Source organism: Panulirus ornatus, chromosome 3 (genome assembly GCF_036320965.1).
Source record: "Panulirus ornatus isolate Po-2019 chromosome 3, ASM3632096v1, whole genome shotgun sequence".
NCBI classification, from domain to species: domain Eukaryota; kingdom Metazoa; phylum Arthropoda; class Malacostraca; order Decapoda; family Palinuridae; genus Panulirus; species Panulirus ornatus.
The window spans coordinates 71,392,565-71,418,929 of NC_092226.1; the positions used below are offsets into that span (position 1 = coordinate 71,392,565).

Sequence of the window (26,365 nt, forward strand, 5' to 3'; positions counted from 1 at the left end):
AACGGATGGAGAACAAGCTGTTCTACTGAGTTTTTTTTTAGATGAACAACCTGAATAAATCGAGTTGTTCCGTTTCCTGTGGTACTGGGGAAGCGCTGTCGTTAATAGGCTCCGTTTTCTCTCATGTTCAGGCCAGGGGGGAACTAATTTTCTTTTGGACGAGGAGAAAAATACATTGTTTCTTCGCTGACTGGGATGGAATTTTAGGAGGAAAATTATAATATCAATTTGTGATTACAAATAAAAAATGATTTATGTCATTGACAAGGTAATCTTTTGACTATATAAGTAATCTTGATCATTTGAATTTCAAGTTTTCTTCAGTCATCATTTTACAAAACCCGTCTTGATTATGTTAGATATTAATCAACGTCTACATGATCAGTATAATCCATGTGGCACGTCCAATGGACGATCAATAACAAGTTTCCCCACAGCAAATAAGGTAGGAATCGAACAATCAATTGACGCCTTTTATACGGGATCTCTCTCTCTCTCTCTCTCTCTCTCTCTCTCTCTCTCTCTCTCTCTCTCTCTCTCTCTCTCTCTCTCTCTCTCTCTCTCTCTCAGAGTAAGCTGCTCACCTCATACGTAAGGCCAAAACTGTAGCACTGAAGAACAAAAGAACTAATGGAGAAGGTTCAGAGGAGGGTAACAGAGATTGTACGGGGAATTAAGACAGCTGAATTACAGGATAAGGCTAGATAGAGGCTGTGAGATTTTTGCCCACCGTGAAAGAAAAAAGAGTGAGGGGTGACCTGATCACCATCTTTACGTTTTTTGATGACGTAGAGAGAGTGACCAGATGTGAGGATAGAGGAACTGGAGGACATAACAAAATTAAGTACGAAACTTGTTAAAAAAAGAATAAAAGTACGTAATCCATTAACATTATAGTATAACAGTGGTAAATGAACGGGATAAACTGAACGAGGAAGCACTAGATAAAAAAAACAGTGAATAGCAAACATGAATTTTAAAAAAGTCTTTTGATAATAGAAAAGATTTCAGAGACGTATCTGTCCCCAAGAGTGTAAAAAAAAAAAATGAAAACCCTCCCAGTAAAGTCAAAAAAATCAGGTGTTTACAAATGAGAAGTCATACAAAGAGACACACTTATATAAACCTGGAATATGAACGTTTACGTTCCCCCCTGACACGTTCTCTGGTACGATTTTTCATACGTTCGTCTTTTTCATACAAGTGGTTGCCCCCTTGGACACGCAGTGTTGCCAAGCGTGGAGCACCACCCACCACCCATATATATAACCATACAGCTCTCACTTGACTGATGATCTTGGCCTTGAAGCTGAGCTGTCCAGCTGCTGTTACGGGTGGCTGACTGACAACACCCACTTCCCCCCCAAGTCAGTAGCTGTGGTAAGGGGGATACTTCTCGGAACAGCACTGACGTAGATGTGGCAATGACGTGTGAGCCCGTGCTAGTAGTATGAACAGCACAAGCGCGCGCGCGCGCAGCATCGACACCCAAGGATTGACATCCACGAGACAGCATTAACAACACACACACACACACACACACACACACTTAAGAGATAGGGGGTCACCATGCGTGTTTAACTCCCTCCTCAAACTGTACAAAAATAGGCAACTACACATAGTATATTACACATACAAGCACGTTAGAAGTGACTACAGTCACACCTTGATACAGGAGCGGGAACAGTAGCAAGGAACACCTCACTAAACTTCGAAGTAACGCCGCTAACGTAGCCATGAAATACGTAGCACTGCAGGAACTAGTGTTCCGCTGGATCTCATGAAACACCAGACACGTAATGTTTCAGGAACCTGTTCCTTCGTGGGGCTTCTCGGGGCTCATCCATCTGGTAAGGGGAAGAAAGAGACGCTACTTGTGGTGAGGGGGAAATGGGGGGCCGTTTATTAGGGGGGTAGAATGAGAGGGAAATGGGGGGAGGGCCGTTTATTAGGAGGATAGAAGTGATCTAAGCACAGTCGAAGATGCCAGGGGTAAGGAGTGGGTGGAAACATTCAAATCTACAATTTACGTAAAACCTTTCTTGTCTTTGTAATGTGCGAGGCAGAGGTGCCCTCCACACAGGGACGTGACGGCGGCGGAAGCGGTAACAAAGTGGACGTCACGCGTCACGACCGCCAGTGTCACCCACCCGTGAGAGCACACACACACACACACACACACACACACTGAGGTTGACGAGTCAGTCATTCATCTTAGTGGTGGCCGCCACTGTCGTTGTCTTCTGAGCTGACTGCGTCGGGAAACTACCGAACGACCTGGTCTCGAGTAGTTTTGCAGTAGTTCCGAGCCTCTCTCTCTCTCTCTCTCTCTCTCTCTCTCTCTCTCTCTCTCTCTCTCTCTCTCTCTCTCTCTCTCTCTCTCTCTCTCTCTCGCGTGCGCCGCCAAGGGACGTGAGTGAGTGAGTGAGTGAGTGAAACTCTCACTATGAAACAGGAGCTGTGGAGTCTAAGACCTCCCCAGCGACGTAACTAAAAGGCATCACACCACCGCCTCCTGTACCCGGCGCCTGTTGTGTCTTAGTACTAGCAGTAGTAGTTGTAGTAGTAGGAGTAGTAGTAGTAGTAGTAGTAGTAGTAGTAGTAGTATTGGTAGAGTAGGGGTAGTAGCAACAGTAGTAGTAGTAATAGTTTTTGTCGTTGTTATGGTAATCGTAGTAACAGCAGTGCTAGTCGTAGCATAACAGTAGTAATAGAAGATGTTGTAGCGCTAGAAGCAAAACTTATAGTATTACAGTATAGTATAATATCATTACTGTTATTATTATCATTATTATCATCATTATTATCAAGTAGCCACAGGACACCTTTTATGAGATTCCTTCAACTCTAAGGCTACGCTTCACGCAGGAGCAGGGTAAGATGGGCCTCCTATTGGGTGTGAAGGTGTCCCCCAAATGACGCAGTACTCTTCCCTCGGAGCGTATATGATGATCATTCTTACAACTGAAGGTTTGATAGTGAAGACGAGAGGCCGCCTTGGAGAAGCTGGCGTCCACAGACACAGTCAGGTTGGGACGTAGGCAGATGGTGTTGAACAGGAAGGTTGGATCTGAGACGACAATGTGTGGCATGAGTGGATAACGAACCAGGAGCAGTGGTGTCACGAGAGAGAGAGAGAGAGAGAGAGAGAGAGAGAGAGAGAGAGAGAGAGAGAGAGAGAGAGAGAGAGAGAGAGAGAGAGAGCATCAAAAAAAAAAAGAAAAGAAAACAGGAGGACACTTGGAAAACCAAATTGATTCACCAGAGAGAAGGTAAGGACGATCAAGAAGAGGAAGGCAAAAAGGAGATAAAAAGAGACAACACGAGGATGGAAGAAAAGTTTAGGAAAACAGAGTAAATTGCCAGTCATAACATGGTAACAAGCGGACGACCAGTTGGTGCTGGTGTACCGACCGGGCCCTCAACTCGGTGCTCATGTACTAGCGCGACTGCCCCCGATACGCTAGTCAAACCCCTTCTGTGTCCTAGTGGCTCCACGGGATTTCCAGACAGCTCAGACCACAAGCTGGAGACTCTCCAGGACACTCCTTTGTTGTCTTTCCCTGGAAGTGGATCTGTTCCCAAGCAATTCATATCTTCGCGCCAATTTCCAGGAAGTTATTGGGATCGCCTGGAAGTCTACTTACGAAAGGTATATCCATTATTCCAGTCGTTTCAAGAATTTCTCTGCTGGATCTTCCTACGTTTCCAGGTAAACCCAATGTTCCAGTGCGTTTCAAGAACTTCTCTGTTGGATCTTCCTGAAAAGTGGCTACATTTCCAGGTAAACCTAATGTTCCAGTGCGTTTCAAAAACTTTTTTGCTGGTTTTTTCCTGAAAGTGGCTACGTTTCCAAGTAGACCTCTTGTAGCCCGACTCCAGCTTCCAGGAACCTTCTTATCTGTGCCATCCGGATGTCACTAAAGATCTCTCATTGTCGTCAAGGTCCCTTGAGCCTCCATGGATCTAAGGCCTTGAGACAGCATTGCATCCTGTCAAGTTTATGAGCACCCGTTGGGTCATAGATCTATCGACAGACTAAGTCTAACACAAACCCTGATAGATTGGTTGTATATTGGACGGTGTAGGAATTATATTCACACTGACGTGGTGGGTCAGTGTGAATCATGAGGGTGAGAAATGTCCTTCAGGTTATCAGTAACGATTGAGGATTGACCAATAGACTTAAAAAAGGGAAAAGCCTTACCATCTCATAGGTCTTGGGTAACCTGCCACCAACAACTTGGACATTGCCTCACTCTAAAGACACCGTTGAACTGTTCACTGCCTTCCCTTCCCTATGGCAGAGACTTTGACCTTGAAAGCAGTTGTAATAAACCTGTCCATACCATTCGTGTATAGTCATACCATTCGTGTATAGTCATACCATTCGTGTATAGTATAGAATCAATACCATTGTAAACCACAGGTCTTAAGCCTTCCAGAATTGGAATCAGTGTCTCTCCTTAAAACACCAATACACCGAATTAAACTACGAGTAATAACAAAAGAACAATTTAGCCGAATTCTACAACACAACTAATACCCAAGAATTGATTGATTAAAAGCCGCTACTTCGCCTTTCGCCTCCAGTTGAACTGCAGTGTTTCTTGAGTGTCCAGTTCTGCAGTACAGATTATTTTGAAGACCAGTTCCCCAAACTCCTCACATTTCTACCCGTCCAAATGAAGTAGATTTTAGCCTGCGTTACACGTTCGTTACAATAAAAAATGTTGATGTAAAAAGCCACTAATTAGACCGTAATTTGAGAGTAAAAAACCGCCAATTAATCCTGGAAATTCGTGTTGACAAAGACTGGGGTAAAGGAGGGAACATTGCAAGTATAATTGTTATTCTGTGTAGGACAGTGAGGAGGGGTTTGTGGCATGAACACAGCCCTCACACACACACACCACCACCACGACGGACCGGCCAACATGCAGCCACCACCACGACAGACCCCAACCAAGGTGACCACAACGATAAAGCCACATACATACTACCACTACTACTACCACTACTACTACTACTACTACTACTACCATCACTACTACTATACTATTTCTACTGCTACTACTACTACTACTACTACTACTGCCCCTACTACTACAACTACTACTATACTATTACTATTACTCTGCTACTGCTACCACTACTACTACGACTACCACTACTACTACGACTACCACCACCACTACTACTACTGCTGCTACAAAGCCACTGATGGTGACTTTGACCACAAAGACGCCATCTACAACCACAAAGCCATAAAACAGTTGCCAACGATAACCAACACGACCAGAATAAAGATAACTCATATAATAAAGTCTTTACTGTCGTCAGCATGAGATAACTCAGTTACTGCTGGACTGGTTAACATCGTTAGCACTACACCACACAAAGTGGCACTTCATAGTCAATCTCCCTTCGTTCTATTCAGTCACTGATGAAGACAAACACTGAAATTAGGTCAAGAACTCATTCATGCATTAGCATTATTGTGCATTTTCTATAGCAATGATTATGTATAGTATATTTGATAGATTTATTCTACGTCTGAAGGTCTGTGAAAAATAGTTCAAAAGTCTATAGTTTCGTACACTGATCGAACACAAGGAATTATTTCATATCATAAAGTTAGTGATTCATTCGCTCTCGTTTTTTTGAGAAGATGAAACACTGAAATGAAAAATGATTAGTCGAACATCAGGGTTTTATCCAACAAAAGACATCAGCTATTGTCTATAGCGAGAAAAGTCTCTGAAGTAAAGAAATTAATGTTGGTCATACCATCCCCCTATCTACGATTATCTATAGATATCATAAGGATAAGGAAACACAGCAGTGAAGTGGGTAGGTGGATAGACACACGATCGACATTGATGTGGACTGGACAGTGACGCGGTTATGTGGAGAGGTGAACCAGAGGGTGACTGGATAGAGAGGGTATGGCTATGACTGAATAGAGAGGATATGGCTATGACTGGATAGAGAGGTTATAGCTATGACTGGATAAAGAGGTTATGGCTATGACTAGATAAAGAGGATATAGCTATGACTGGATAGAGAGGATATAGCTATGACTGGATAGAGAGGTCATGGCTATAATAGGGATAGTTATAAAGGTCAAATGCCTTTAGTGTGCTTCTATATAGAGAGTGGATGAGTAGAGGGTGTGGGAGGGGTGAGTATGGTTGAGTGTTAGGAGCAACGCATACATCACATGAAGGGATGAAGGAAGCGATTGTTTCCGGTGTACAAAGAGGGTGAAGGATGATCAAGGTCGATCGATGAATGAATGAATGATGGAAGGAATACGTCATCATAAACGTAATTGACCAATGAGTCAGTTATTCATGACCTGATGAGTATTTCAGTTATTCCATGTAAACTAGGAGGACAAGAGACCATTTGGGATAGAGAAAGGTGGAAAATCAGATCTTTTTATATACATTGTGATATAGAGATTTTGTGAATGTACAACGAAGTGACCAGAGATGGATCTTAAGAGATAATGATTATACATTATACAAATCTGGATGAGATATTAATATTCATTATACACACCTGGATGGTATATTGATTATTTATTATACACACCTGGATGGTATATTGATTATTTATTATACACACCTGGGTGAGATATTGATTATACATTATACACACCTGGGTGAGATATTGATTATACATTATACACACACGTCGGTGAGATATTGTTTATTTATTATACACAACTCACGGGTACTAAATGCTCAAAAAGGAATTTTGACCGTGGACGTTCACCATATGGGAGGGATATGAACGGGCGGTTTGGGAAAGTGCCGGAGTGCCCAAGGTTCTCGTGTGTTGCTGTTGCTGCTCCTGTTGCTCTCTCTATTGTGTCCAGGAGACCAGGGGGATGGGTCAGAACGTGACATAAGAGCGGACAATGGCCGTACGTGGTGCCAGGTTACACCATGGTGGCCATAGAAATGGCCTTTGTCACTGCGCCTCTGTGTGTGTGTGTGTGTGTGTGTGGATCTATGACGTCAGGAAAGAAGGGCAGAAGAACAGAGTTGTTGACAACAGTGTCAATACTTGGTCGTAAAAGCTAAATGTAAGTCGTGTGTGTGTGTGTGTGTGTGTGTGTGTGTGTGAACATATTATATGCCAAGTTTCCACCAAAGTTCTCAAAACATCAACCGAGTCCCTGGGCCACTTGAAGGGGGGCCCCAGTTTGGTCGTCTGTGAGACGGTGGGGGCCGCCGTCCAAGGCCACTCGGTTCGCCCCCGTGTTATTAAACATGATCATGAGGCACTTGTGGTCCTGGACGACCATTACAGGAGGAGTTACGTGGGAAAAGATGGATTGACAGGAGTCCTGATGGTTAGAGGAGAGGTTACCTGAAGGATAGTAACATGTTATCTACGATAGACCTTTATCATAAGGCGTAGAGGCAGTATGATATGGATGCTATAAGGCAGCTCTCCATCCACTACCCACTTCGATGACAGCACGCAGCAGGAATGATAGAAGGAGCATGTATTATATGACAAAGAATATACTGCCTTGGGAATTCTATGCGAAAGTGTGTATTGGACATTACACCTACGGTACTGCAGTATCTATAAACTTCAGGAAAGAAAGAAGTAATTTCCTAATTACGAAACTTGAGTACATTTTACGTCTTAATGAGGATGATTCAGTGATGAATTATATTACCAAAGGATTTTCTTATTCCTGATTTGAAGGTATTGTCTGTCCTTCACTTAACAACTTCTGGTTGTAGATTATTCCACAGTGGTACAACTCTACAGCCGAAAGTAGAAAACCTTTGTCCACCTCGTCATTACATCTTCTTTTTAAGATCATGTTGTTATCTTGTTGACGAATCTCTTTCATGTGAAGCGATTGTCGTCTGTTATGCTTTCGAAGTCATCCAATATTTTGAAAACATCCAGTAGAACCTGAAGAGTCTGTGAGTTGTCTTTTTTTTAAAGTAAATAATTCTAGATCTTTCAGCCTGTCTCCATAAGGCATACGTCTGAGGGATGAACTAGTTTTGTTGCTCTTCTTTGTATTCGTCCTTGTGTCTCGTCGACTTTGCTCCAGCATTTTGTCCAAGACTGAACTAACATTATATATATATCCTGTGGTCTCTCGAGGGTGCAGTAAAAGAGTGAGTATCGTACCTTTCGCTTCAAAGTTTATGCCTCTGTCTACAAAACCTTGAGATTATCTTGGCTTTATCATGTGGGGGTAATGCGTTACCTGCCGTATCGTTACTAATTATCAGTTCAGAGCAGTTGCCATCATAGGAGGCGGAAGGGTGGAGGCTGCATGCAGGAAGGAGGAAGTGGTTTGTTGACAGTCGCTTGCGTGACAACGATGGACGGAGTGAATTCTAATTTCCAAGGACAAATTAAAACCGAAGCCTTAAATTCATATATTTTTTCATCTGTCAAAATTTACGGAAAAGAGAAAGACAGATTGATGCTTTGAATAATAGGTTTTGATGTCTTTGGAAAGCTGTTTTAATTAGATACGTATTTGGACACCAGTAACTCCTTTTTTTAAAGCTTTCAGCCACCAGTTCAGAGAGAGAGAGAAAGGAATAGGTAGATATTATATAAAAACATCAAAGGATAACCAAGTCACAAGTAGATAAGATAAGAATGAAAATTTCTCGTAGAGACGAGAACGAGAGATACACAGAAGAGAGGATATGACAGATAAACAAATAAAGTCGCGAGAACACAACTTGAATAACCAATAGTGGGTCATTGATGTCACACAGTCTGCTCACGTACCACAAAATGAGCAACAATCAATTCAATAATTATTCAATTAATCAAACAATTAATCAGATGAAAATCACCTTTATGGAGGAGACATTTCTGTCTCTACTCTTGAGAAAATTGATATATTGTCAGATCTCAAATTCATAAAGGAGATCGATGGCGCTTGATGCTGGAAATTGATAATCTACTTCCCTCATACGACTCAAGCTGTAACACACGAATCTGTGAACTCTACTTCTCACAGACACTCTTCGAAAGTCACTCGTGCTTGCAGGCAACGCGGCTCACGTGTTCGCAATTGAGTCACTGGTGATACAGTAGACTTAACCATTGTGACTACCAGGTTCCAGGAACTCATGGGTTTCTCCATCGTCATTAGCCGCTTACCCTCTGGTAGGTGGTCTGTGTTTTCCCAGATCGCACAGACTCTTCGGCAGGATTCGCATGGAGCATCGCCATCGCCTTACTGGATAAGCAGCTTGAACAACGGGTCTGATAGCCGTGTCTACCTGCAGCACAGAGTAGAAACGGCAATCGTCCACTAACTCAAGACCTCTGCACGTCTCTACCTCCTGTAGAAGCTCCATGAGACCCGGCCAGCCACGTACATCTCTCGCAGGATACCCGTCACACTTCACGTATCTACGTCACCACCATAAGAATCCTGCCAACTTCACGTGTACTAACTCATCAACTCTGCTTTCGATAAACAACTGTCTTAATGACTTTTCTGAACTGGAGGTGACTAAGAGAGACATTAGGATGCGTTCACACAATGCTAATTATCAGCTGTCCTCGAACGGAACGTACCATCCCCTGCTGTCTCCCTCTCGTCTGTTTAAGAAGTCTAGACAAAGCATTTTGTAACCAGCTTGCTAATCTAGCAGCCCCGACCGCCCATCACTTTGCTATAGTCGTAGCGAACCGCTTGGTCGTTCTGACCTGACCTTCAGCCACTATACCACCTGGCATGACAATCCCTGGACAGCCATTACATCCAAGATGTCAACATTTCTCATACCACTAATGAGTGTTGGAGGAGCCACCTGCGGGACCATGGAACGGAACGGCTGTTTACGTCCGTTCCGCCCAGTTAACCAGAGGGTATATAAAGCAGGCGTGGACCAGGGCGTCTCATTCGGTGCTGAGTGCTCTTCGTATTCAGGTGAGAAGCAGGACTCCCATAGGGACCTCCCTCATTTCCTGTGTACATAACTAGGTACGGCTGGTGATGTGACTGGTGTGTTGTGGGTCTGGGTATACGAGTGAGAATATAATGGCTATAGAAGTATACTGTATAATGGTGAGGGGTATGTCATACGAGTATGTCGCACTGGTGTACAAATACACTGGAAATACAACTTGAGCAGATGAAAGGAAGTTACCTATGATACAAACTTTAAGTTTAAGGGAAAATGTGGTTTTGTCCTGGTGTGTGAGTGATTTGAGGTCTCAACAGTGGATTGTCTTAGTGTTGAGTACAAGGAGGTGTGGAATTCATGCCTCACACTTGAGTATAAGAAACAGACGAAGGAATTACCAGATATTTTGCCATAGGATTTGGACAGTGGCCACTGTCATTCCCTGACTGACATTCCTTGATTGTCCGTCATTAACTAACACCAGCTCAGAACCTTTGATAGATCCATTCGGGTTGTTTAGGTGGTTTGGTATACATAAGGGGCAAATATTTCTCTCATGAAGTGTAGTTAGGTTTATGTCGACCATCGTAACTTGATCGAAATCACCACGAGACAAATTTGGTTCCCGTGGATCCATAGTGACAGAAGGAGGAGCATCAACCATGAGTGGCATGGCAGAGAGGTCCAGCGTGGTGGCGCTGACGGTCGTCCTGACAGTGCTGACGGGGGTCTTGGAGATGGCAGACGCCCACCAGCTCCAATGGGGATCGTGTACCTCCATCAAGCCCATGCAAGACTTTGATCCAGAGAGGGTAAGTAACTTGACTCCAGCCCAATGGGTCTTTATGATTCTTTTCAGACCATAATTCCTTTTAAGTCACTCAAGGAACCTCCATAACCATCTCGAAGGTCTTAGAGACCCACCTAGTCCCTCTCCCAGCGAAGGTCATCATAAATCTTCCTTTCCTCGTTCATCCAAATGCACTTTGCTAACCCCAGATTTCTCCTTGATACTCAAGAGATACGTGAGTGAATATTCCTTTAACAAGCCAGCCACCAGGGCAGTTCAATCTGCTTTAACAAGCCAGTCACCAGGACAGCTGACCATGCTTTCTTCACGCCAGCTTACCAAGCTTTTCCCCAACAGTTCAATGGGACGTGGTACGTGCTGAAGAAGCTCAAGACTTCGAGTAGGTGTATGAGCACCAACTTCCTCCTGCAAGACGGCAAGTTCCTGGTGACGGAGATCCGCACTCCCATCTTGGCCGACCTGACCGCCTTCAGGGCCACAGTTAGCAACGAGGGCTACTTACACTTCAGCCCCAGCCAGCCAGCCAAGATGGAACTCAACTGGGAAGGCAGTAAGTAAAGGGGAGGAACGTGACACATTCTCAGAGGGTGAGAAATGAACTCAATAGTCAGAGTAATGATAATTGGAAGATATTAATGGTAAGAAATATAACATTATCAAATGAAAGGTGAGAACAGAATACACTGCCGGGAAGAAAGTGTTATGAATCACATTGAAGACTGGCCTTTGAAGTTTTACACTTATTGCATGAATAGGTAGTTAGAAGTAACTTAGTTCTAGTAAACAAAGGCGCCATATGATGCAGCTCCCTTCCTTCCTCTTGTGTTGATCTCATGGCCTCCTCGCAAAAGTGATTCTGAAGTGCCCTGTCTGGGGGAACCCTTTTTTTTTTTTTCATACACGCCACTAACTTTGACCAAGGCTTCTCTCGGAGCTTTTTTCCTTTTTCATCATAAAGTTAGATGACAAAGAAATCGATATATAACATAAAGAAACACCTCTAGGAAGGCAGATACATAAGGCATATTGTCTTTCTACGTATCGCCGTAATACGATCATTGACTCAAGGAGGTCTGGGTCACCGGTGGACCTTGTTCATATTGCGAGCCCCGAGCAACTTGGATCATCCCATGGAATACGATGGTTTGGTCACCACCTACAGTAGCTGTTGCCTGGCGATACTTGGGTGCGATAGCCTGAGAGAACCGTGTGAGCAGCAGCTCCAGGGAGTCAAAAGAGACGATCCTCAGTCTCAGTTGATCCATTGTGAGTTTGAGTGAGTGTGAGTTGAGTGAGTGTGAGAGTGTGAGTGTGTTTCTAATCAGATCGTGAAAGGTTAACGAGCTTTAATTACCACTGATGCACCGGCAGACCTGTTGGACGAGTTCATTAAGACCTCCTTCACGATAGTCGACACAGACTACGACACGTACGCCGTCGACGTCGAGTGCCAGTCTTGGATGTTGTTCAAGAGGGTGTCCGCTACCATCCTCGCCCGCGAACCTAGTCTACCAGAAGGCCGCATCGAAGAGGTGAGTCACTTCGAGGCGTAAGTGGAGGTCGGTGATTCGAGTGAGTGAAGATTGGTGACTTGACTCGCGCGGGATGAATGCGACGATTTGCCAAGATGAGTAAGTTCGTGGGGTGAGTTCCTCCTCCTCCGTGACGGAGAGATTGGATGAGGTCAGATATTGTGATGGGGAAGGCGAAATGAGTCAAGTTTGATCCAATGAATCAATCAGTGACGTAAGTAAGTATCTGACATAAATCATTCATGAGTAAGGATGTCATTCATCCATTCGCGTGATGGACTATAATAAACTCTAAGCTCAGACCTCTGGAGGCAACTATGGAACAGGATTGCATATCTATATGACCATCAAATCTTAAGAGGCAGATCCTATACAGGATAGCACATACGTCTATATAAGAATTTCTATACCATGTCCATTATAGCATTCATTTATAGAAATCATATCATCATCATCAGCCAATACGAACCTCCCATCCTCACTTCACACTATTCTCTCCTTCCCCCCAAAAACACACCCACACAGCTGGAGAAGAAATTAGCGAGGACTTCGATGTCGACACCAGATACATGGACACGATCGACCACTCCAACTGCTTCACGCCGGACGAAGTCGACTACAACATCAAGATTGACGAGAACGGACTCAACCTCCTGGGCATGGAGAGGGAGGAGGAGCTGCAGAAGCTAGACACCAAAGAGAAGGCGGAGCAATACTTCAACGAGACGCTCCCGGAAAAAGACCAGGAGGCGGAGGAGGAGGAGGAGGAAGCAGACGTCTGATTGCGCTGCACGGTGTCAGGATGCTGGAGGAGGTGCGACAGTCGCCAGGCCAGGTGACGACCTAACTAACTACACCTACAGTACTAGATGACGACCTAGTTACGTCTACACTAATGGTTACGACCTTTGTTACATCTACGTTACTGGGTTACGGCCGTAGTATACCTACGTCGTTAGGTTACGACCTTATCAGATCTATGTTACTAGGTTACGACCAGATTACACTTACGTTACTTGGTTACGTAAGACCTCGTTACGCCTTGATTACTAGGTTGCGACCTTATCACACCTACGTTACTAGATTACGACTTATCATATCTACGTTACTAGGTTACGACCTCATTACACCTACGTTACTAGGTTACGACCTCATTGCACATACGTTACTAGGTTACGACCTCATTACACCTACGTTACTAGGATACGACCTCATTGCATCTACGTTACTAGGTTACGACCTCATTACACCTACGTTAATAGATTACGATCTCATTACACCTACGTTACTAGGTTACGACCTCATTACACCTACGTTACTAGGTTACGACCTCATTACTACACCTACACTAGTAAATTACGACCTCTCGATTACATCTACTCTAACAAACGACCTCATTACCACATCTACACTAGCAAACAATGACCTAACTACTACACTTAACACCAGCAGGCGAGGACCTCACGAAACCCCAACACAATTAGGTTGTGGCTACGCAACATCCAAACCCCTCACTCCAGCCTCAGCACTACAGAGAAGTGAGCCCGAAGCATTGATTGCCACTGACGGCTGGCCACTTCCCTCTGCCCTGACGGGTAGCCACTTCCCTCTGCCACTGACGGCTGGCCACTTCCCTCCGCCACTGACGACTAGCCACTTCCCTCTGCCGTCAATCAACGCAAAACTAAATAAAACAGTTTCCACAGAAGACCAAAAAATTTATGGACTTACGACTCAACTGTCGTATATTTCTTTTGAAAAGAAGAAGTGTATATGTAATTCTTTTAATTTGAAATAAATCATAGCACGAAGCTTATTAAGATTTATATCTAACCTTTATGCAATCATATAAATGTTGACCCAAGAGGAAACAAAAGAAAATTACCTGGGATGTGTATAATTTGTCTGTTTTGACTGATCCAGATTTGGAGAGAGAGAGAGAGAGAGAGAGAGAGAGAGAGAGAGAGGGAGAGAGAGAGAGAGAGGAGAGAGAGAGAGAGAGAGAGAGAGAGAGAGAGAGAGTCTTTAACACATATTGATCACAGACGTATGATATTCCAGGCGCCTTTCGGTTCTGCTCGTCACGTTAGTCAACACAACAGTCGTGGAGATAATGAAATATATTCGTGTGTCAGACTCGCAAATTATGAGAGTGGTGATCAATTCCTCCCCTCCATTGCCCCTCGCGTGAGAGGTAAGCATTCGCAAATCTGCGTAGAAGCAATTAAGCTATTAATCTAGAGACCAATTATACACGTTAATCTTGGAGTACATACTGCTAAAAATAGCGGACGACCCTCGTAAAGAATAGGGTAATTATCCTCGAAGTATTAGCCAGTTAAGTGGCTCGTTACTTATGGAATACGGCAATTAAGTCGTTAATAATGAAACCATAGCAGAAATCTTTTCTCTCGAAAAGTTGGATAAGGAAATGTATAAAACAGCAGATCCTGCTAATCATCATCCACGAACAATGGAAGAATCTTAAAAAAGCTGCTCGTCTTGTGACATGGGATATCCAGGACAGAATACAAGATAGTCGTCTGTAGTTTCCAGTCACACGTGCCTCCTGGGCTTAACAACCATTAACTCATAGCCATTACGTCTAACAGGGTAACGTACATGTTGTCCTCTCCGGCAGCGTCTCCTCCCGTGGCGGAGAGGAGTACTGGAGCAAGCGTCCTGAACCCACTGCTCCGTGAAGATGACCGACCCACGGAGCCACACGGAAGCCACGCCGGAACCAGTGTTTACGTCCGATCCGCCCAGCTGACCCAGGGGGTATATATAAAGCCGGCTGCGGCTTGAGCATGTCACTCGTTGCTGAAGTCTCTTCGTGTTCAGGTAAGACGTTGGTGCTGCTCAAGCGCCTGTTCCTTCAGTCCCCCGTGGGTAGGTGCCTAGGTTCAGCTGAGGATATGAACGGTGTGGCGTGGGACTGAGTGTGTTTGTGAGGACACCAAGTCTGTATGAGTATGTATTATATCACACCAATAGGCATCAATGGTAATTACCACTGGTACAATCGTTGCGTCTGAGGCAGGTCTAACCCGTCCGAAAACTGTTTAAACTGAGGAGAGAATTTGGAGAACTGTAGGCCAGTGAGATGATGCGTTTCTGTCCTGGTGTGTGAGTGGTCTGAGGTTAAAGGTGTATGGCATGTGTTGAGTGCAAGGAGTGGTAGAATCCATGTCCGATGGTGTATTGCCTAGGTCGTGAGTGGTACGAGCTGTAGAACCCATGTCCAACAGTGTATGGTGGCCTCCTTAGCATTCAGTGCTGAGAGGTTTAGAGGCCATGTTCAATAGACTATTCCCTAAATGGTGAGTTTTACGAACTTTAGAACCCATGTCCAGCAGTGTATTGCCTCAGTGTTGAGTGTGAGTGATGGAAAGGAGTATGAAATATGCCATCATTTGGACAATGGTAACCATCATCCTCTGATTGTCATTTCTTAATTGTTAGTTAAGGAGTGGCTTGAATGAAGAGAATCCAGTGCTGTTGCATAGAACTGAATGCCAAGGTACGACTATAGTGGGAGGAATATAGTTATTTTGTGTAGATTCTAAGTACTTATGGTCGCTCAGCAGCCGGTGATTGTTCTGAGTGCTCTTTCTTTTCTGTGGTTCGTAAGTCTGTTACGTTTGCTCTTTGACGGAGAGGATGACCAAGAAGGTGAGGCGTAGTTTAGGGTGGAGTAGATGAACGGTATCTAGAATTAGCCTTGTTTTCCTTACCCGAAAGTAGTGAAGGAAGGAATTCTGAGGGCGTTTAGTTTGTCTGTCACTCTTTCAAACAGTGTGGTTTATCATTGATGTCGACTATGTTAACGTGATGGTAACTACCATTTGACTCGTTAGGTTACTGTGGGTCTCGAGTGACAGAAGGAGGAGCATCAACCATCATGAGTGGCATGGCAGAGAGGTCCGGCTTGGTGGCGCTGACGGTCGTCCTGACAGTGCTGACGGTCGTCTTGGAGACGGCAGACGCCCACCAGCTCCAATGGGGTAAATGTACCTCCATCAAGCCCATGCAAGACTTTGATCCAGTTAGGGTAAGTAACTTGACCATCCACCCTAATGGGTCTTTATGATTCTTTTCAGACCATAATTCCTTTTAAGTCACTCAAGGAACCTCCATAACCATCTCGAAGGTCTTAGAGACCCACCTAATCCCTCTCCCAGCGAAGGTCATCATAAGTCTTCCTTTCCTCGTTCATCCAAATGCACTTTGCTAACCCCAGATTTCTCCTTGATACTCAAGAGATACGTGAGTGAATGTTTCTTTAACAAGCCAGCCACCAGGGCAGTTCAATCTGCTTTAACAAGCCAGTCACCAGGGCAGCTGACCATGCTTTCTTCACGCCAGCTTACCAAACTTTTCCCCAACAGTTCAATGGGACGTGGTACGTGCTGAAGAAGCTCAAGACTTCGAGCAGGTGTATGAGCAACAACTTCATGCTGCGGGACGACACGTTCCTTGTGACGGAGACCCGCACTCCCATCTTGGCCGACCTGACCTCCTTCACAACCACCATCAGGATGGAAGGCTTACTACACTTCAGCCCTAGCGTCCCCGCCAAAATGAAGCTCAATTGGGAAGGCAGTAAGTAACTAGCGAGCGTGAGAGACTCTTAGAGAAATTGATGACCCCAGGGAAAGGGAGATTACCCAAACCAAACAGGGAAAGGGAGATAGCCCAAACCAAACAGGGAAAGGGAGATAACCCAAACCAAACAGGGAAAGGGAGATAACCCAAACCAAAGATGTAAGATAGTGGAGGTTAGAGGAAGAATTTATGACAAAAAGAATGACCGAAACGGATTCAAGAACGAAGAAGAGAGTATGTCGTGAAATCCATTGAAATCTTGAGCTTGCTGGATGATTTTTCAGTAAGAATTACGTGGCTCCGGGTCACAAACACACACAAAAAAAAAGATCCATACGATGCAGCTATCTTCCTTCCTCCTTTGTTGATCTCATGACTTCCTCTCACAACTTGTGCTTTTGAGGTCCCTAGAGACACAGGAGAGATGGTCTCTCGTCTCCGTTGCTGAAATGTGAGGACAAGTAGAGAGAGAAAGAGAGAGTGTGTGTGTGTGTTTTTCATAACGTCTGTTGATGTTCACTCACACTGTCCAGTGGCACTGACGCCCTCTGATGAACCGGCAGACATGGTGGACGATCTTATGGAGACCTCCTTCACCATAGTCGACACAGACTACGACACGTACGCCGTCGACGTCGAGTGCCAGTCGTGGATGTTGTTCAAGAGGGTGTCCGCTACCATCCTCGCCCGCGACACCAGTCTCTCAGAGGATCTTATGAGACAGGTGAGTCACCTCGATGAGTAAGTGGATGAGGTGTATGAGTTTCCTACGATGGAAAAGATGAATGAGGTAATTGGACCTAATAGTCAGATGAATCAAGGAAGGAATTGACATATAACTCTTAAAATTAGGAATGTCATTTGTCCGTCTTGTGTCATCATTGCTGGTATCCAAATCCTATTCAAAATTATGTTATCGTGTTTCATATATGATTATATTTAAGTACCCCTCACATAATGATCCTCGTTTTCTTTCACCAATATACAAATCATAACGTAATCATCTACCAGTACGACATCTCATCCCACTCTCTTTCTACTCCATAAAAAGCTGGAAACCAAATTGGCGGAGGAGTTCGACATCGACATCAAACATATGAGCCCCATCGACCAATCCAACTGCCCGAGCCTAGACGAAGTCGACTACAACATCAAGATTGACGACAGTGGGATCAACGTCTTAGGGATGATAGACAACGAGGACCTCGTGAGCCTGGACACAAAAGAAAAGGCGGAGGAGTACTTCCACCAGAAACTCCCCGACAGGGAGTAGCGAGCGAGGGAGTCGTCCTGGTGCACTTCGATGCTGTGGGAAGCGGCTGTTTTAAGGAGGCGTTGACTTCAATACTACACTAGCAGCTTGCTGCTACTCACGACTACCACGCCTACACCAGGAGGTAATGGCCCTCACCACTACACCTACACCTAGCAGGCGAGGACCTCACTACACAACCCCCACGGCTACACAACATCCAAACTTCCACTAAGTGAGAGACTTGAGTCTGAAGCGTTGATTGCCATTGACGGCTGGCCACTTCCCTCTGCCACTGACTGCCAGCCACTTCCCTCCGCCGTCAGTCAACTAAAAACTACGTTAAACAAAATTTTCCACAGAAGACACGGATTGTGGAATTGTAACTCTGCAGAGCATGTCGTATACTTCCTCTACAGAGGAATGACGCTTGTAATTCTGTTGATATGAAATACATTACTGCATGAAGGTCGTTACGTTTTTGCACCTGTTACACTAGTGTATAAATCTATATCTAAAGGAAATCAACTAACAACTGTGATATACCTCATTTAGGTGTTAGAATATATATATATATATATATATATATATATATATATATATATATATATATATATATATATATATATATATATTGGAAAGAATCACAATTTTGCGCGTGATCAAGATATTCCTATGAGTCCACGGGGAAAATGAAACACGAAAAGTTCCCAAGTGCACTTTCGTGTAATAATAGATCATGAGGTCCGAAAATCATAGTCCCTTTTTTTTTGTCTCATTTGGTCACGAGATACTAAGATCTTATTGGAAGCATTCCCATGTCTTTCCCGGCAATCAAAATCAACCATGGACGGGAGAGCAGCAGCCAGCTTTCTATGTCAGCGCCTCAACATAAGCATCCAACGAGGGAAGCGAAGGTGTATTAACACGTCCCTTGAACTTTGAGACATAATGCAGGAGCATAACCTAGTCAAATTGAGAACTAATAATCTGTCTTTAATCAGTAAATTATATGATCAAAACTAAAGAAAGGAGCGGTAAGGAACGAATATATTTCCGTCATCAACAAAAGAAAAAATAGCTTATATTTTGAGCTTTTGTCTAAAGTTATGAATGTTCACCTTTAAGTTTGACCCATACCCTAAGATGGATGTTGGATAATGTAGTCCTTGATATTTTGTTCAATGAGAGCAACCCCAGACGACACGGAAGCTTTACATATCATCAAAACATATGGCAAGAATAAATGTGAATATTTGTTTAAGATGGATAACACAAACTGCAAAATGAGTTCTATACTTAGGTAATGAAAACTTGAACGAATGTGTTACGAAAGTTTGACCCAAGTTAAACGAAATAACACGAAGATTTAAGTAGTATTAATTTTACGCTAAATTGTTTGGCATCAAAACAATGATTAAGAAATGTATATATGATATGGTAATCTGATACGGTCTCACGGCGAAACAAAGCATTGGACACAGTGTTTGGAAGACACTGATGCCAAATTAAATAATTTTCCTATGTTGCGTCTGTTAACTGTAAGGACAGAATTGAAACTGATAACCCGTCACATCGGTAAACAAAGTCATTTGACTGGTAGACAAAGAATTGGTAATTGTAATGTCATTCTTTCATTTACCTGATCAAATCTTCGAAAGTCAACCCAAAAAAGAGTAGATTTAACGAGCAAAGGTGTATTCCACTTGGGACCTCAAAACAACTTATAAAATCATGATAATCCAGAGTTTTCAGCTTTAAATGTTGATTTCAGTTTTACTTATGAGAGTGTGTGATCTCGTTATGGCGCATAGGAAAACTAGAGACGTTTCGAGCCCAAGCTCCCGCCACCGCTCGGGAAAAAGAGGACTCGAGAGCTCGTGACAGGATTCTCGTTTTGTCTTGTGGCCGGCGCAGGTTTGCTCCCGAGGGCTTCTGCTCCGATCAATATGTAACTGTGAGGTTCGCCCACCTCCTGCCTGTGCCACTCCCTTCCTCCTGTCGACCGCAGCACCTGCTGCTGCTGTTGCTGCTGCTCCTGCCGGGTGTCGAACCACGGGTCATCCTCAGAGTCGTCAGCAAAACAGGCAAGAACTGATCTGTGTGTGTGTGTGTGTGTGGGTGGGTGTGTTTGGGTGCAAAGGTGGGGTGATTTATGTGTGTTCTGTTGATGATACAACGCTAGTGTTGCTGTGGTGTTGTAAGGGACGTGGTGCACATTTTGTGGTGTTGATGCTTAGGTGTTGACTGGGTCGTGATGATCCCATGATGGTGCTGATTGGGACGTGGTGGCTGATTGGCAACGCGACACTGAGTAGGACGCGATAGTACCCTGCTGGCTGGATCATGGCTCGTGCACTGGTCATAGTTACATGACGGTGTGACGTGATGGGACATTTGTCTCGTCCACGTACGTGTGTGAAGTGCAAGTTGACCCCACACGGTAGGGATGTCGAATTGATTATGACCCGGTGACATACCATTGACTGTGGCGTGGTACTGCAATGGTACTGTGGTACCAACTGTAACCCGATGTGTTACTGACTTGTGATGTGAAGCTGTAATATCGTGACATGGTATAGTGCTATAGACTGTGACGTGATGCTGCCGTGAGGACTGTGATTTGGTACTGTATTTTGACTGTGACGTGATACTGTAGTGTTGACTTTGACCTGTTTCTGTAGAATTAGATGACATGATGCAGTAGTATTGACTGTAATGTGCTGTAGTACTGACCCTGACGTTGTATTGTAGTACTGACTGTGGTGCTATTGACTGTGACGTGGTGCTGTTGTATTGACTGTTTCGTAGTATTCTGGTATTGGCCGTGACGTAGTTACAGTGCTGTAACGTGGTCCTGCAGCACTGATTGACGTGGTGCTTTGCTATTGATTGTGACATGGTGCTACAATTAGACTGTAACGTGGTTCTGCAGTACTGCCTTTGACGCAGTACTGTAGTATTGACTGCAATGTGGTGCAGTCATAGACTGTGACGTGGTTCTGCAGTACTATCTTTGACGCAGTACTCTAGTATTGACTGTAATGTGGTGCAGTCATAGACTGTGACGTGGTGCTGCAGTATTGACTGTGACGTGGTACTGTAGTATTGACTGTTACGTGGTAATGGAATACTGACTGTGATGTACTGCAGTATTGACCGGGACGTGGTGCTGTAGCATTGACTGTGACGTGATATTACAGTATTGACTGTGACAGTTTTGTGGTAAAGATTATGACGTGCCGCTGTAGTATTGACTGTGTGACGTGGAGCTCTAGTATAGGCTGTGACAAAGTGTTGTGATGGCTGTGATGTGACAGCTGTAACATCATGGTAATATGACTAGTGACATCATGATAACGTAGCCTTTCAACCAAGCTCATCAACTTGTTAAGTCTAATTAAAGGTTGGTTTATTCTTGACGATCTTTTGTGTGTTAATTAAGATTTTGCTTTCTTTTTCTTTCTTTTAAACTATCCGCCATTTCCCGCATTAGCGAGGTAGCGTTAAGAACAGAGGACTGGGCCTTTGTGGAATATCCTCACCTGGCCCCCCTCTGTTCCTTCTTTTGGAAAATTAAAAAAAAAGAAAAAAAAAATGAGAGAGGAGGATTTCCAGCCTCATGCTCCCTCCCCTTTTAGTCGCCTTCTACGACACGCAGGGAATACGTGGGAAGTATTCTTCATCCCCTATTTTGCTAATTTCTACAAATCATAGATTTGATTAATTTCCTCGTCATCACCTAAGGTCGATTTCTGGTTCCGAAAGTCATGGCATTTTAAAGCTTTGGTCTTTGTTAGTTATAGTTCTTCCGACTAGTGAAATATTTCAGATATATCTTAAGATCTTAACCCACCAATGGGAAGGAAAGACAACAATCCAAGAGAAAATATGACGTGAATAAATGACTGGACATTCTAAAAGAATATTCTGGGCCTCAAAATACATTTTGTTTTATAAGAATTTTCTGGGCCCAAAATACATTTTGTAATAGTCATTGTTGTGTCCCATTCTCTAAATCCAGAACAAAAACTGTAATGCTTAGCGTACACTAAGCCACTTTAATTGTCTAGTTGTTTACATATTGATTGATATAAAACATATTTGAGACAGATGACAAGAAGATGAGTTGTTGAGGACTGTAGAGAATGATAGAGTGTGATGAGATTAGGGAGGCTTGGTGTGGGAGGAGAGACTGCATGGACAATGTTATATTATTTATTTGTGATTGTTCTAGTCCAGGATCTTCCTCCCAGGGGTTCATGCAGCCTAAGATGCGCTACTTCCAGCAGCAGGAAAAGGATGAATTCCTCTGAAGAGAGAATTTTTTTCATAAGAACTGGCTTAAACGTTATTATTTTCTTCAACTTAAGAGTGGAATCGATTGGTTGAGACGCGATACCATGAATCATTCTTGAGTGACAGAGCTGTAAATACTCCTCATTTTCCTCACCATTATTGTCCAGTGGCTTATTAGCTCAGATTTATACGTCGACACAAGAGGATGATGACACGTCTTCCTTAGGAAGGGACTAGGGGAGTGACGAAGCCCCTTAGTCTCCTCCCTGATAAAATATCAAGTAAATAACTTCAAGTAAACAGAACATTTTTGATTATTAATTACCTATTTGTACTGTACGGGGAGGAGAATTTATACTCAAGGGGCCCCATCTCTTGATGAACATTTACTAATATCATAGAAATCTTTTAGATTTATGTATGTTGTCTGTATTAACCATGTCCTCAGTCATCTTATTATGTGTATGTGTGTAAGGGAATTTTAATGATATGGATGAACGAGAATGAATGTTTGAAATTCACAAACCTAGGAGCCACGAAACCCATATTATACCAGTTCAAAAGTGACCATTTTCTCTGGTGTAGAAATATTAGTTACATTTCATCGCCGGCCCTGGAAAAAAAATGTTGAATACCTTTTCCTTGACCTTATAACAGTAGAGAATATGCCTGACTGTTGTATTGTATTAGCTGGCTCATTTACCGCGACATTTTCATCTCATTAAGTCACTGATGAAAATAAAAAAGTAATAACTACCGTTACCTCAAAGTCGTTACATGAGAAATAAGAAATTACTGGGAAGTGTAAAATGACTTTGGAAACCTCATGACGATACCATAGATTATGTTTTTGGTGATGTAATGAATGCCTGCGCGACGCATGGCAATATGATAGGCGCAAAATGATAGGCTTTGCGCATCAATAGACGCATCTGCGCAGTATAAACAACCTACGCAGCGGCTCGCGGGCAGCGTCGGGCCCTTAACTACATGATGTGTGGCCCGTGATTCTTCTTCTAAGCTCGAGCATATAGTCAGTAAGTTATCAATGACGTGACGCGGAAAAACTTGACGTATATTTACGACATATTACCGAAAAGTCGTTAGAAAGGAGTGACTTATCATGGCGCCGACCAAAACATTTCGATGGCGTGAGCTACTGGCTGGCTGGTTTAGGGTTATTTACTCTATCAATGTCTTCCGCATTTGTGTGTGTGTGTGTGTCAAGATTCGCCAGGTCCGAGCTTTGGCAAGGGCTTTTTTGGCAGTGATCGCCCGTTCCTAGGATGCCATTATTGAGACAAGAGTCGGGAGTGTGTCTGCTAGTGCGTGGCCAGCCTAAGGCTTGTCGCTTCGGCCACGGCAGCGAGCGGTCGCAGAAGTGGTGTTATCAACTCTTAACATCTGATTGTGTTCGTTTGCACCGTTAACAGTGTATGTGCTTTAGCGAATTATATAGTGCTACAATTTATTGTTGTCATGTTCGCTTTCTTTGTTAAATACAAAACTAGAATCTGTTGGAAAGCCATTTCTAGTACAGAAAACTAGTTACTTTAGAATTAATATGAGGTTATCAACTTGACATTAGCATGTAGAATGGGGTGACTTTATCGCTTCGTAAATGTTAATACACTGACCTATATTTAACATTCATTTATTGATGCACATTTGAAATATTTCTTTAGATTAGTTATGTTTAATTGGTTATTTCCTCTCCTCCTTACAGTAAATTATTTTGTGGACTTGTTTCATGTAGTTCAATGTTAGTGGGTAGATGAGGACTTATGTTGTTCATTGTCCGTGGATAGATGAGGGCTTATTACACGTAGTTCACTGTCAATGGGTAGAGTAGAAATGTTACTATATTCACCAGTGGAAGATGCATTATTATGATGATCAATGTTGTTACACACACTGAATATAGTGTTGACAAATAGCGGTCTGATAACACTTTGTTTTCTGGTACTGGATATTAATACCTTTGCCTCCTTGTGATGTATGACTATCTTTTCTTCCCAGGATGGTGTAGGCAGTCATCACGGGAGGGACCGTGTGATGGGTGTTTTTGCTCTGTCCTGTGAAAAACAAGAAGAAAGCAATGCCAACAGCTGGAAGGGGCAGGTACACGAAGCAAATGGTAAGTCGTCATTCAGAAGGTATATGTATAAAGGTGTAGATTATTGTATGTGTGTTATTTCAGGCAATCATCATCTGTAATGTTAAGCGATCGAAAAAGTATTTATTCCTCTACGATATATATATATATATATATATATATATATATATATATATATATATATATATATATATATATATATATATATATATATATATATAATTATATTATATATATATATATATATATATATATATATATATATATATATATATATATATATATATATATTAAAGAGACATTGTATATCATACATAGGTCTGGTAAAAAGCATATTATTGTTGTTAGGGAAACCAAGGCGAAGTTGATGGTGATATATGAGGTGAATGAAGCTTAAGTAAAGCGTGAAATGTTTACCACGTCAGGAAGAGGTGTGTTCTGGTAGTAGGAGTGAGTGGATCTTGGAGAGGGCAGGTCTGCGTCAAGGGTGTGTGACATACCGGTTCATACTTGTGGATAGGGATGGAGAAATATAGATTGGTCTCTCCTAATATAGACCGAGTCTGTTGACGTTTTCTCTTATGGGTTCCCGTTTTCGTTTATTCCACGGGGGTTTGGGAAGGGTGGTGTTGGACCAGTTGACCACAGTATAAATAACCAGTAGTTGGGGCACCTTCGACAGGCGTGAAGGTTAGTGTTCTTGTGTTTGCAAAACTTTTTTTTTTTTCTTAGGCAATTTTCTTTCGTATTTATGTAATTGCTCTCTGCATTCGTATTTCGCGGTACATTTACACCTCGTATTTCAAGTAGATTCAAAATGATCTTTGTGTGATGTTTAGTTCATGGACGGTGGGCTGAACGAATATCCGAAATAATTGAGCACTTGATGAACACCATGACATCTCACTTTTTCTCGTTATTTGTGGTTCCACCTGGATGTTATGTATACATATATATATATATATATATATATATATATATATATATATATATATTTTTTTTTTTTTTTTTTATACTTTGTCGCTGTCTCCCGCGTTTGCGAGGTAGCGCAAGGAAACAGACGAAAGAAATGGCCCAACCCCCCCCCCCATACACATGTACATACACACGTCCACACACGCAAATATACATACCTACACAGCTTTCCATGGTTTACCCCAGACGCTTCACATGCCTTGATTCAATCCACTGACAGCACGTCAACCCCTGTATACCACATCGCTCCAATTCACTCTATTCCTTGCCCTCCTTTCACCCTCCTGCATGTTCAGGCCCCGATCACACAAAATCTTTTTCACTCCATCTTTCCACCTCCAATTTGGTCTCCCTCTTCTCCTCGTTCCCTCCACCTCCGACACATATATCCTCTTGGTCAATCTTTCCTCACTCATTCTCTCCATGTGCCCTAACCATTTCAAAACACCCTCTTCTGCTCTCTCAACCACGCTCTTTTTATTTCCACACATCTCTCTTACCCTTACGTTACTTACTCGATCAAACCACCTCACACCACACATTGTCCTCAAACATCTCATTTCCAGCACATCCATCCTCCTGCGCACAACTCTATCCATAGCCCACGCCTCGCAACCATACAACATTGTTGGAACCACTATTCCTTCAAACATACCCATTTTTGCTTTCCGAGATAATGTTCTCGACTTCCACACATTTTTCAAGGCTCCCAAACTTTTCGCCCCCTCCCCCACCCTATGATCCACTTCCGCTTCCATGGTTCCATCCGCTGACAGATCCACTCCCAGATATCTAAAACACTTCACTTCCTCCAGTTTTTCTCCATTCAAACTCACCTCCCAATTGACT

At 43.2% G+C, this 26,365-nt stretch overlaps 3 protein-coding genes across 5 annotated transcripts in view; all 3 read left to right on the forward strand.

Moving 5' to 3' along the window:
- Positions 1-7,723: 7,723 nt before the first annotated feature.
- LOC139759602 (uncharacterized) lies at positions 7,724-14,082 on the forward strand. The gene is made up of 5 exons (XM_071681914.1): positions 7,724-9,946; positions 10,563-10,735; positions 11,071-11,284; positions 12,106-12,266; positions 12,725-14,082. The coding sequence occupies exons 1-5, from the start codon at positions 9,784-9,786 to the stop codon at positions 13,046-13,048; spliced, it is 1,035 nt and encodes a 344-aa protein (XP_071538015.1). The 5' UTR covers positions 7,724-9,783; the 3' UTR covers positions 13,049-14,082.
- Positions 14,083-14,957: 875 nt separating this feature from the next.
- LOC139763310 (apolipoprotein D-like) lies at positions 14,958-18,595 on the forward strand. The gene is made up of 5 exons (XM_071689335.1): positions 14,958-15,110; positions 16,127-16,320; positions 16,658-16,871; positions 17,438-17,598; positions 17,926-18,595. Exons 1-5 carry the CDS (start codon positions 15,077-15,079, stop codon positions 18,145-18,147), a joined length of 825 nt encoding a protein of 274 aa, XP_071545436.1. The 5' UTR covers positions 14,958-15,076; the 3' UTR covers positions 18,148-18,595.
- A 1,602-nt stretch (positions 18,596-20,197) lies between these two features.
- LOC139763300 (uncharacterized) overlaps positions 20,198-26,365 on the forward strand; it is a 46,472-nt gene continuing 40,304 nt past the window's right edge. Inside the window, exons 1-2 of one of the 3 annotated variants that reach the window (XM_071689303.1) lie at positions 20,198-20,213; positions 24,445-24,562. The gene's annotated coding sequence lies outside the window, so the exon portion shown is untranslated. Of the gene's footprint in view, positions 20,214-23,363; positions 23,463-23,733; positions 23,860-24,444; positions 24,563-26,365 lie in introns of those variants that run through there. The other 2 variants (XM_071689314.1, XM_071689292.1) reach the window with 2 other exon arrangements.